The sequence below is a fragment of the Triplophysa rosa genome, linkage group LG1, assembly GCF_024868665.1.
Source record: "Triplophysa rosa linkage group LG1, Trosa_1v2, whole genome shotgun sequence".
In the NCBI taxonomy this organism is placed as follows: domain Eukaryota; kingdom Metazoa; phylum Chordata; class Actinopteri; order Cypriniformes; family Nemacheilidae; genus Triplophysa; species Triplophysa rosa.
Window position 1 is genome coordinate 11,458,171 of NC_079890.1, and position 13,063 is coordinate 11,471,233.

Below are 13,063 nucleotides of genomic sequence, written 5' to 3' on the forward strand. Positions count from 1 at the left end.
TCCTAAGGAGACAAGCCCTCAACAACTTGGAATTTCATATTACACAAAGATTTTATTGAGAGGATGACACTCCATCTATTTAATTTTTAGAATCTCATGTGGTCTTCACTAAATATTTACCATCTCAATAAATCATGATGCATTTTAATAACTCATTCATTCTGTAACTTTGAAATGTTTTGTGAAAAGATGATTTTGCAGATTTACTTTGGTAATTTTCTAGTTGTGCAAATGAGTGAATATCAAATCTGCTCATTCTGTAATAAAACAACTTTTCCTAAACTGTTTCCTTCTAAGTGAATATTATACTGTGTATTGTTGAAAAATTTGCAGATCAAGTGTTTTAACTATTTACACTACACCATTATAGAGACGTTATGTCCTCAGAAAACCGTTCTAAAGTGTGTTGTCCAAAATGCAGTAGCGTGTTTTTATTTTCAATACAAAATACAGAGATATGTTTACATTACAAAACTTGCATACAATGCATAGAATGTGTCAATATGTTAAATATCATTGGAATACTAAATGGCTACATAAGAATTAGAACAGAAAAAAAGAACATGAGGCTAAGAAAAATAAATTACAGTCGTGGAAAATTAGATCCCATGGCAAATATTCTTTTAAAATCAGCGTTTCTAGATGTATTGTGGTCAAACCCTCAGGAGTGATAGTCATCCAACAGAAATGTGAAAGACTGACAGCACAACATGCCACATGAAAACTGAAAAAATAGGTTATCACACAAAGTGATTTTTGAAATTTTCCTCAATATGTGTACAAATATTACTGTTGTTATTGCATAAAAGTGAATATGAACTTTTCATATGAAAGTTTACTTTTCAGTATTTGAGGTCTAAAAAAACAGAGCATCTTTTATGTTATTTTCACCGTTTTCTCCAGTTTTCATTTTCTGCAAAGAAATGCAAATAGAAACAATATTTTATTTGAAATTTGTAAAAAAATATTGTTGACAAAATAATGAAACAAAAATGATCATTTTACATAAATAGAAATAGTACATTTTAAAAATCAGAAAAACAGTCTCTGAAATGGTCTCTTATTTTTTTCTTAATTTTTCTCTGTATATATCAGTTACAGTATATAAATATCATTACATATTGAAATCGTTTTACTTTATTTAGTGAAGATGATGATATCCAGATACTTCAGTTGTTTTAGAAAGACCATAAACATTGGTTTGTTGTTGGAAAACTTTTATGCATATAAAATTTACAATGAATAATATTGTTATAGTAGAATCAGATTCATAGTATTTTAAAATAATGTATTTAATAGTAATGGATAGTCCTGGCTGGTGTTTACTCTCATTAATAAAAGTATTAATATTTTCCAAAAGTGTTCTGTATAGTGGCACGACCAAAATAGATGACAGTTTCTGCGCACAAGGAGCCTTTATCCCAGTTGGTTTTTCCAAAACGTTTTTAACAGTCGACTTTTCTTTGAAGATAGCCTGTGAGCAACGAAGCAACCAATAAGAGATGACCAAAATGTCCTTGGCGGAAACATGTTACTCCCTAAATGATCCAATGACAAAAGCCACACGTAGATTGACAGTACAGTTAGCCAATCACACACTTGCAAAGTGACGTCAAATCACCTTTGTCGAACTAAGCGGACGCCATCTTAACTTTCCGATGACTGAAGATTGCATGCCTAGGCGACAAACGTTCATTTTCAGTCATCTTAAAAGGCTACAGACGCTTTGTTTATAGGCGCTTAAGGATTGCGAAGCTTCTTACGCCCAGAAATGGCAACGGGAGCCAACGCAACCCCTCTGGGGAAGCTACACCCGAGTATCGGCGCTAAGCGAGGCTTCGACTCCGGGCCCGGTGCGGGCTTAATGGCTCCTCCTGTGCCTGCAGTATCTTTCCCTCTGCAGAACTTTCAGCCACCTCAGTTATCGAACCCAGCCTTTCCCCAGTTCCCCGAGTTCCCAGAGTTCGCCGGAGCCGTGAGTTCTGCGCTCTCAAATCCAATCGGAGTAGGGATGCAGTCACAGGCGGGAGGCGTAGGTAAAGAACGTGGCCTAAGTGTAACGTTAGTCGTAGGACCAAAGGCCTTGTGTTTTGTGTAACTTACTGTAAGCATTTAGGTTTCCGCGCGCAAGTACAAGTTTAAAACATTAGAGTGGCGTTAAATATGATTGTAGAATAAATGTAAACGTTGAACTGTTATTTACTAACGTTATGTGAACCGAACACAAAGAGCGATGCGCTGTGTACGCAATGTGATAGCATGTAACCCATCCCTGATAGATTTCGGGAAGAAGCGGAAAAAGAGCCGTTGGAGCAGCGAGACCCCCGACCAGAAGACAGTTATCCCGGGCATGCCTACCGTCATCCCACCTGGGCTGACTCGCGACCAAGAGCGAGCTTATATAGGTGAATATCTATATTTACTCTCATACAGTTAAGTCGTTTTATGATGAAGTTTTAGAAAACTGCTTTTTAGGGGGATAATTTTCTGCACCCAAACCACTGGCCTTTTGTCCTTGAGGCTACAAACCTGTTTTTCCTCACAGTTTGCACATCACATGCAGGGTGTAATTGCTGAATTTCAGTAGTTTGATCTAGTCGAGACCATTTAAATGGACTCTCGGGGACATCAGTTAGACCTCTTACAGACGTCTAGTTAGGTTTTGGGCATGAACTACTGAAAAGTGATTGTACTATTTCTTGAGATGGAGTTGCTGAGTGGGCCTAAAGGGTAACATTTCAGACGTTTGCTAACCATTGTTATTAGACATAGAGAATAAAGAACCACACTTTGCATTGTTGCCATCTCTGTATGTTTGTAGTAACCATATAGAGATTGTGTTTCCATATGGAGATCGTCATTCCATCGAAATTCAGCATTTTGCCTGAATTCACTTAATGTACTAACTCAATTGATGTGCAATGTGAGGACTCCAAAGGTGTTAGTGGCGCTGTCAATGTTTGCATTTCATTTGGTGTACGTAAGCAATAAGCCACAGTGTTTTTCTGATGTTGCTGCATGCTGTGAATTGTCTCCAGCTGCAGGACTTCATCAATGCTCGTGTTCACAGTGCAAAATATGCCTTAAGTAAAATCTTGACCGCAAAGCGTTGCAGGATCAACATTGAAATGCGACAGTCATCTACATCCCTGGTGTCTGAAAGCATTATGTAGTAAATTGCTTCATTGCTGTCAGGCATTTGTTTTGCGACAGCATGTGGTGTAGTGTGTTTAAAGCTAATGTGACTTAGTCTATATCAACGTCACCTTTACTAAGTTTCTATTACATGTCCCCTACCTTCCATCAACCTTCACCATTTAGACATGAATTTAGGGGTCGAATTTCTTTTCAGCATGCCATAGAGAAATGCATGTGTAAACCCATTAAATGCTTCATGAGTGATGCAAAACCTTGGTTGATTACAGGTCACACTTTTGGGCTGACTTGGTTGGTGTGGCTTGAAGCCAAAGTAAACATAGTCTCATGACTCACTGCATGAAAACTATAATAATTGGGTCATTTTAAACTTTTGGATTTTAGTATTGTTCATTTTTAGGTGTAAGTTACCTGACAGTAACTCATTCTTTTTTATGTGTGTTAAAGTTTCTTATGGGTGCTCATACACAGTATGTAAATGTTTGCTTTTGTTGGCCTATTTAAATTACTTAACACCTTTTTGCCTGGCTCATTAACAAGACAAAGAAATTTCTATGATGCTTATTTTAGATAAATAGTGTAATTCACCTTTACCGCCCAAATTGTCAAGAATTAACACAGGCGTTATCCTCTGAATAACTCTCTTGCTAAAGCCACTCAGATTTAGCCGATGTAAGTTTTTTTTTATCCCCAACAGGCCTTCCTGTTTTGCCACGTTTTTATGTTATGTTTGTTTTCGAACTCCATATTTGCATAAAATTGTCACGCAGTAGTTTCCTTTCTCATGTAGGCGGCAAAAATAGAAAGCCTTTTGCAATGATCCTTTTCTGTGAAATGGTGATTTACTAAAATCCTTCTAGGATTCTAAATTTTATTTATTTGGGAATATCTGTATGGGCTCATGGGTACTTAAGTTCGTCTTTTCTAGAACTGAGAGGGGTTTCGGTAAATCCAAACATTTCAAAGGATCTGTCAAAGGAGAAATGTCTTAAATTGGCCTTGGTTCTTAGTGACCTGACAATTGCCATGGTAATTGTTTATCCTTGTGTAACCTTAGTCAGGTTAATTTTACAGTGTACTGTTTGTGATTTTTTTTAGCTGTTAACCACATTTCTCTCCATCCTTGTTTTTTTCTTTCCTAACCTGATTTCTTCCAGTCCAACTGCAGATTGAAGACCTGACACGTAAACTGCGTACAGGAGACCTGGGAATCCCTGTTAACCCTGAGGAAAGGTCGGAATAACGATTTAAACCCACCAACAGTAACATTTTCTTTACCTTTCCAATGCGTAATTTGAGGCCGGCTTGTGAAACAAGTAGCCTTACAAGTAATTGTCTAAGAAAGGGGTAAGTCTTAATACCTTACTCCTAAATAACTTTGTATCTTTGCATCTCTAGCTAAATTAATTCTAAATGCCATTTTGACTACAATATAATTGGTTTTAATACTTCTCTTACATAATTTGTATAAAAAACTTTTTAGGATTTAGTTTGGATCTGGATTATGGATAGAGAAGCAAAGATATGAGCACAGCTATTTAAGGTCATTCAACATCAGACTTTCCTTGGTTAGTGTTACCAGGAATCTGGTACTTTAGCAAGTGTTACGTACTCTTAAATACGTTTGCAAGGCATGTTCCCACAGAATGCAAGTGTTCAGTATGAGAGAACTGAAGTACTGTATGCAACGACTGCAAATAGTTGCATACCAACAAACAGACTGGCTTCTAAAGCTGTTTTACAGCCACACTAAAGCAAACAAGCAAGTTAAGCAGCATTAGGATGGAGCTGCTTGTATTTGCACATGGTTAAACAATTACTTGTTTAAAACTGAAATACTGTCATTGTAAATTTATTAGAAGACTTTAGACAAAGTAGTTTTGCTCTAGTACTTATTCATGCGCTCACAAAAAACCCAAAGTTTGGTTTATCAGTATGCTTATCTTGAGTCTCTTACGTCTGAACTGGATGACAATGGAGATGTTCATTGTGTCATCTAACTACTGCAGTGTTTCCCCTACCATTACCTTAGGAGGGCGCCCTGCCCCTCCAACGGCACCTCCCGCCACCCTTGAAGGTCAAGTTAATTAATTTTTTTATGTAGGGTTAGATCACAAGAGAAGTCATTCAAGGTTACCTTTCCTATATAACATGTCCATACCTTGTTCTCGTACTAATCAAACTAAATAGCATTATGTTATTAATCTTATTTACATGGCAGCATGTCATTTCTGTTTCTATGTGGTCGCGCCTTTTACAATTCTCCTCTGCTCTCTGTATCGAGTTCCGACCCGAAGCGTGCGCGCGCACACACACACACATATACACAGGTAAGCTCACTTTCACCAGCGGACAGAGAGCGCGTGTGAGAAAATATGTCACGTAAACCACCTGAAAAGCAGATAAAAAATTGCGTTCCCATGGTGGTGAAAATACGCATGCCCTGCCCCTGACAAGCAACAGTCCGGTTACTACCGGATGACAGGTTTTCACCCAGCTTATCCTTCGTTTCATCTGGACCGCAAGACACAATGAACCATTAAAAAAAATCAGACTATTTCTGTGGTTTAAATTGAGCAGCGCGTCGACATAACTGAGATGTACACATCACGTGCGCTCAGGGACATTTATGTTGATTATATTTTGCCGCTATATCCTCTAATATCTTTATTTAACGCCAAACGCGCTTCATTTTAACCCTTTCTGCTCCATGAGCGCTGCTTCTCCCGCCAAAGATGCGTCGCATATAAAGACCTGCAGACACCAAGAGCAGGTAAATAAATGGACACTTTTTCTGTAACGCTTAAGTAAACGAAAATGCAGCAGTAATAAAGTATTTTTAGCTGTCAGTCAGTTTACTGTTTGCTATATAGGTTTGTGACAGATTATAAAACATAACGTCTTGTATCTACATATAGCTTTTATGATATTAATATCATAAATAATCAGCATGTTAAGAGCATTTCATTGTGAATCATGTTTTAATTGGAAAGAATATTTAGAATCAGTTCTAGTATGAATGGCATGGAAAGGATGTTAGTAACTTTGTAAGTACTCCTGCTCATGATATATTTATTTCAGTTGTTACATTTTGTTGTCAGTAATTTTTTAAATATTAAAATAGACCACTGGGACTTCGCTTCAGCACCACAGCCTACAACACATTTTCTCAGTTACCAGACCTTCTATGTTTCATACAGACTGTGGCTATCAGAATATAAAGTAAATGGCCTGATAAAACATTAGATTGATTGATTTAACATTATTTATTAAAAAAAATATTGTCCGGACCTCTGCCGCAAAAAATATAGAGACCGCAGCCCCCCTCCCAAAGCTTAAACCTAGGGGAAACACTGTGTACAAGTGAAATTTGCTCGAGCCCAATAAATAATTGTTTCACAATTGGTGTGAGCATTGCCTTTTGGATATAATTTGTCTTGCATTCTGTGTAAACAGCCCTTAAAGTATAGTTTACCCAAAAATGAAATACTTAGCCTAGTGTCATTCAAACCCAGTATGGCTCTGAAACGATGTGTAATTAAAAAAAAAAGTCCTGTTTTTTCCCTTACAATAACGGTGAATAGACCTTTATGTGCTCAAGCTTAGAAAGTACACAAAATATTCATAAACTAATTCCACATTGTATGTTTGTGTTTTGAATTCATATATATGGATTTGGAAAAAACGCAAAAACATAATCCATTATTTTATGAAGTCTTGACCTGTGCCATTTTTTAACATGCTCTCAGTGACTACGTTTACATCAATAATGCGATTATTTTCAATAATCAGAGTAAGGACTTAATCGCAGTAATATGTTTACGTGACATGAGAACACCTCTTTTCTCCCGTTTACATGGAAGTTTTATTAGTCTGATTAGTTGCTATAATACAGAGCACAAACGATGCTCTCGGGTACAGTAGGTGTGTGTTACTGGCTATCGTTTTAATATATTCGCGTGAAACACTGTAATGTGGATGTATTTTATGGTTATTTGGCGCCATGACGAATATAGAAATTTGATGAAAAATGTCTCCGCAAAGGTGGTGTACGCTCATCGCGTTCGTGCTGTTTCTGTATGAAGGTAAGGAGCAGAGACTGCTGACAGAAAGTTGTGTTGACGGTTAAACTTCAGACTGTCATGTTTTCCATGAATTTGCGCTTAAAGGAACACCAACTTTTTTGGAAATGGGCTCATTCTCCAACTCCCCCAGAGTTAATAAGTTGAGTTTTACCGTTTTGGAATCTATTCAACCGATCTCCGGGCCTGGTGATGGCACGCTTAGCATAGATCATTGAATCCAATTAGGCCAGTAGCATCGTGTTCAGAAATGACCAAAGAGTTTCAATATGTTTCCTATAGAGGGTATGCATTGACGTCACTTTCCCACGTGAACACGCTGGGACACACTCCCTTGAGTGGTAAAACTAAGGCAAAATGGCTGCATTCAATAGGAGGAACAAAAACCGGGACTAAAACACGCAATTATTTGCTGAAACTACAAGCAGCTGGAAATGCGCTGTGTGATATTTCTGCGGCCATGTTACGGCAGCAAACTTTCTTGATTATTATGCCGGAATGGGAGTATAGTTCCTAATCATATCGGCCTAGAAATCGCAACTTTTCATTTTCTGCAGATATTTCGAAAAATATCGAAACTCTTTGGTCATTTTTGAACGCGATGCTACTGGTCTAATTGGATTCAATGATCTATGCTAAACTATGCTAAAAGTGCTATCGCCAGACCCGGAGATCGGTCGAATAGATTCCAAAACGGTAAAACTCAATTTATTAACTCTAGGGGAGTTGGAGAATGAGCCCATTATAAAAAAGTGGAGTGTTCGTTTAAGGTGCATGACAGAAGAACCTTGTTCAGGGCAGCATAAATGCCTTCATATTGCGATTAAAACGATGATACTTTGATTATGCTTACTGAGATTATGAGTTTAATCACATTATTTCAATCGAATGATTGCGTTTACATGAGGTAAAGTGTAATCCCAGTATTGCCAAAATCCTATTATAATCACACAATGAGGGGGAACGTAGTCAATGAGAGTTGAGATTTAGAAGCTTATGAAGATACAGGCATCATACATGGGTATTGTAAGGGCATTGAACTGTTGGACAAGCAGGACACTATTTAAAAAAATTCCAAAAGTACAAGGAAAGCCATTGGGTTTTTGAACGACATGAGGGTAAATCACCTTGTGTTATTTTGATTTTGTGAATGTTAGCTAGTCATTGTCTTTTAGCTTCACTGTTAAAGTTAGCAACATTGATCGAATATCATACACTGTTGATAGTCTTTAAATAAAACATTTCTTGCTAGACGGGAATTTTTCAACTGTTCTTGTAGATATTCTTAATGTATTCAAGCATTTTAAAAATTCTATAACTTTATAAAGTCATGTGTAGTTGTTAAATTGTATTTTTACAAGTGTAGGTTCTGTAGCCTGAGATGCTAGTTTTAATTTGTTGGGCATTTTAAAGGTATTTTGTTTTTCATTGGATTATATTTTCAATTTAATCCCCTTTGCTAACCTCCAAAATGCAGTGTGGGCAAACACTCCCAAGTCCCTAATCCTCATATCTGCATTGTTGGTTGATTGGATGGTCAATAATGATTTTCCATAATGGGGCTACCTCCATTTTTGTCCAGGAATTTCCACAGTATTCCAGATATCCACACTGGAAGACCACTCGGAGGAGACTCCTCTGACACATTTCTTTCTGATATAACCATAACCTTGATATAACACTGATTACCTTGACCGCTCATAGACATCATAGGCATTTAATATCAGGAAATGTCGTGTTTATGACATGAGTGTCTTTGTAGTAGCCACAGCCCTTGATCTCTGAACAGCCGTAGGTTCCTCGACAGAATCTTAATTCAAAGTTTTTACAGCGCGAACTCTAAAAAGGTTCTTCTTAAAGGTCTATCCAGGATTTAGGAACGATCGCTCATCAACTCCCAGCTTGCAAAAGCCTCCCAAAGCTGTGGGGGTTTCAGGTTGTCTGCGCTGGAGGTATCAAACCAAAAGAAAACCAGCAGAAAGTTCTTCCCTCTTTTTCCCCCCACTTTCTCTTCGATGAACCTGTCACACTTGTGTGGCTCTCTTGTTTGAAAGCTGGTGAAATTAACAATTAAAGATTTATCTCTCTAACCCAAATTCCCCACGTAACTTTTTTTCGAGCCTCATTGTGCCGTCTTAACAGGTTTTCAGCACCATCTGAGGGAAAGGTAACAGTTGGATGAAGATTTAGATCAGTGTTTAAGAACAGACACTCTTCAAGTGTGTTGGTTGCCCCATTTGTCTTTCATATTCGTTTACTATTAGTCCTGGATAGTGTGAACACTATTTTCCAACATTTCAAAATAAATTTGACAAGTTTTCCCCCTTTTCTGAGCTCCCTACGTTTGAGGTTTTTTTTTTCATTGGGCTAATGACTAGTGGACTTATTTTTGTCTCCGGGGCATCCCATGCACTAACCACAGGTTAGAAGCCAAGTTATATGAAGAGTAGGAAAGCATGTTAATGTTTAACACCTTGCCATGGTTGTAAAGGCTGCTGTAAGGTTTTGACCATTTGCACCTCTCTCTTCTTCCCTCCCTTTTCACAGGTCTCCATCTCCAGAGCCCATCTACAACAGTGAGGGAAAGAGGCTAAACACACGAGAATACCGCACACGCAAGAAACTGGAGGAAGAGAGACATTCTCTTATTACCGAGATGGTGGCACTCAACCCTGAATTCAAACCACCTGCTGACTACAAGTATGGCTTCACAATAGTGTTTTAGTCCTGTTTTTACCTTCTTTCTGCTCTTGTAGTAATTATTTGTTTGATGTGTTTTCCTTTTTCAGACCCCCAGCTACACGGGTTAGTGATAAGGTAATGATTCCTCAGGATGAATATCCAGAAATCAACTTTGTTGGACTTCTGATTGGGCCACGGTAAGATTTTTTTATTAACTTGATTTTTCCTCAGATCCTTTGGTTGCAACATTATAACTGGATTGCTGGATTTCAGTGGCAACACCCTGAAGAACATTGAGAAGGAGTGCTGTGCTAAGATCATGATTCGTGGAAAAGGCTCTGTGAAGGAAGGGAAGGTGGGCCGTAAGGATGGACAGATGCTCCCAGGGGAAGATGAACCTCTTCATGCGCTAGTCACTGCTAACACCATGGAGAACGTTAAAAAGGCTGTAGAGCAGGTGCGATTCTTTTAGACATGCTCATGTCTAAAGTCAAAACATATTTTATTTAATATTGTCACAGTATGACTCATTGTCTGCTTTCTGTGTCTGTCCACAGATCCGTAACATTCTCAAGCAGGGCATCGAGACCCCCGAGGACCAGAATGACCTAAGAAAAATGCAGCTGAGGGAATTGGCACGGCTCAATGGTACTCTTAGAGAGGATGACAACCGGTGAGTCTATGCGTTATCTTTGGACCCTCCTTTCGAAGTGGCATGGAATAGATGATGTGCATGTGTTCGAAACTCACGTCCCTCTGTCTGCTTCAGAATCTTGCGTCCGTGGCAGAACACAGAGCCTCGCAGCATCACAAACACAACTCTCTGCACAAAGTGCGGTGGAGCTGGTCACATCGCTTCAGACTGCAAGTTTACCAGGTAATCCCATCCACTCTCAATCTGCTTTTTACATTGTCATTTAATAAAAGCACTCTAAATACATCAGAAATAGGGCATCATTTTTTAACTCTTCTTTTCAGTTCTTTTGGTCCGCGGCCTGGTGAACCACCCCAGTCTGCTCAGGATAAGGCACGCATGGATAAAGAGTACCTGTCCCTCATGGCAGAGCTAGGAGAGGCTCCAGTTCCTGCCTCCAGTGGGGGCCACAGCAACTCTTCCCCCAGTGGACCTCGTCCAACAGGACTCAGCAACAACCAGGCACCCCAGGTATGACCAAAAATCCAGTATAATATGGAATTGCTTCTGAAAGAGATATCTTACCGTACTTTTTGCTCTGTTAATTTGGTTTGCATTTTTCCGCACTGATTGAAATTGCTGCTGCTGCATGTCTTCTATTTTTTTCATCTCGTCACAATGTATTGGGTCATTTTAAAAGATCTCTCTTAAACATGCATTTCAGAATCGACCTCCTTGGATGAATTCAGGCCCTACCGATAACAGGAACTACCATGGCATGCATGGTGGTCCTGGGGGTCCCGGTGGCCCTCATAACTTTCCACCACCGATGCCAAACATGGGTGGCCCTCCTATGCCGCCAAATCCCAATGGAATGCCTCCACCCTGGATGCAGCCGCCCCCTCCTCCAATGAGCCAAGGCCCAGCACCGCCTGGACACCCCATGGGTGAGTGTTGACATGTTATTTGTGTTGGCTAAAGCTTTTTGCAGATCTTTGTTTGAAGAATCTCTCAGCTCATATTGCAAAGTTTATTCATCATTCCAGGCTAACATCTTTTTTTTGTGATGTATTGACTGCATACTTAAATTGCTTTTCTATTCTCTGGGTGTGTAGGTATGATGCCCCCACCCATGGGTATGATGCCCCCTCCTCCTCCACCTCCCAACAACCAACCACCACCTCCACCTTCAGGACCTCTGCCACCATGGCAACAGCAGGCACCACCCCCACCACCCACCAGCAGCATGGCAACAAGTGCTCCAATGCCTTGGCAACAGAGTAAGTTGTATAGCTACACACAAAAATATACTTTAGTGTTGGAAAATCATTACAAAGTTTGTTTTACTACCATTTTCTTGTCACTTAGTGGTAGTGCAACAGTGATGTCAAATTGGGTTTCTTCTCTTACAGATACAACCACCACATCCACCCCAGCCACTGGAAATCTGCCACCCTGGCAACAGCCTCAGCAGGCAGCTGCCTCAGCCGCTCAGCCCCCTCCACCCATGGGCACCCCTTCTATGGTGCCTCCTCCACCTGGGGTCCAACCTCCACTTCCACCTGGTGCCCCACCTCCTCCACCACCCCCTCCACCTGGCTCAGCAGGCATGATGTACGCACCTCCTCCCCCACCCCCACCCATGGACCCTAACTTTGTGACCATGATGGGAATTCCTGGAATGCCACCTTACGGGATGCCCCCAGCACCTCCACCACCTCCACCCCAAAGTTAAAGTCTCTGTGTAGTGTTTAAGGCCCTGTGATCATGCAGCAATGCTATAATGTACACATTCACTGCAGGACTATACTTAGATCTGTTCATTTAACAGCTTGATGTGTTTAGTTACTAAAGGGTTTTTTCCATGCTTGATTTTTTGCTCCTTTCCCAGTTTGGACAATAGACATTGAGCCAGAGAGTATGAGATATGGTGCAGTTAGAATTTGTAAATTCATTTCTATTGTTGATGATTTTTAACTGTAGTCTTTGATCTGTTTGGTAGAATATTTGTTCATGCTGTTAAACTGTTGATGTGCAGGGAATGTGTGTGTTGATTTCTTTGTTTCTGCCAGCCTGCCTTTTTATTTTCTTACGGTCCCTCTCCATTAAGTGAAGTTTTGCATTGGCAACATTCCAACAGATAGACACAACCGTTTAAATACTTGTAACCAAAATTCTTCATCGCATTCATTTCTGCAAAGTTTAAACGAGACATTTGTTATAGCCTTTTGCGCTTATGGCATACCACCCCATCTGTTTTTATTTAACAAATGTAAGTTTCGCTTCTGTTGCCTTCCACCAAAATGTATTTCAATATTTTTGTAATGAAGCGTTCAACTAAATAAAAGTTGGCATGGCATCGGATTGTGCTGAAGGAGCTTTTCTGTATTTAGTTTTTATGTACATTGCTACAAATCTTTAGATCTTCTGGTGTGCTGGCACCGTATTACAGTTCACACAGCAGAGATAACAGAACGCTGCTAACAGTTCACTTGTTAGTGGATCATTT

General features: G+C 39.6%; 1 protein-coding gene across 2 annotated transcripts; it reads left to right on the plus strand.

Moving 5' to 3' along the window:
* The first annotated feature begins 1,621 nt into the window (after positions 1-1,621).
* sf1 (splicing factor 1) lies at positions 1,622-12,932 on the plus strand. Of its 2 annotated transcripts, XM_057343456.1 has the most exons (12): positions 1,622-2,036; positions 2,280-2,405; positions 4,314-4,389; positions 9,786-9,938; positions 10,028-10,117; positions 10,194-10,377; positions 10,478-10,593; positions 10,690-10,797; positions 10,899-11,085; positions 11,279-11,501; positions 11,670-11,834; positions 11,967-12,932. In XM_057343456.1, the coding sequence occupies exons 1-12, from the start codon at positions 1,772-1,774 to the stop codon at positions 12,287-12,289; spliced, it is 2,016 nt and encodes a 671-aa protein (XP_057199439.1). In that variant the 5' UTR covers positions 1,622-1,771; the 3' UTR covers positions 12,290-12,932. The 2 variants fall into 2 exon arrangements, with proteins under 2 accessions (XP_057199439.1, XP_057199526.1); XM_057343543.1 differs by lacking the exon at positions 4,314-4,389 and having other exon boundaries at positions 1,831-2,036.
* Positions 12,933-13,063: the final 131 nt, after the last annotated feature.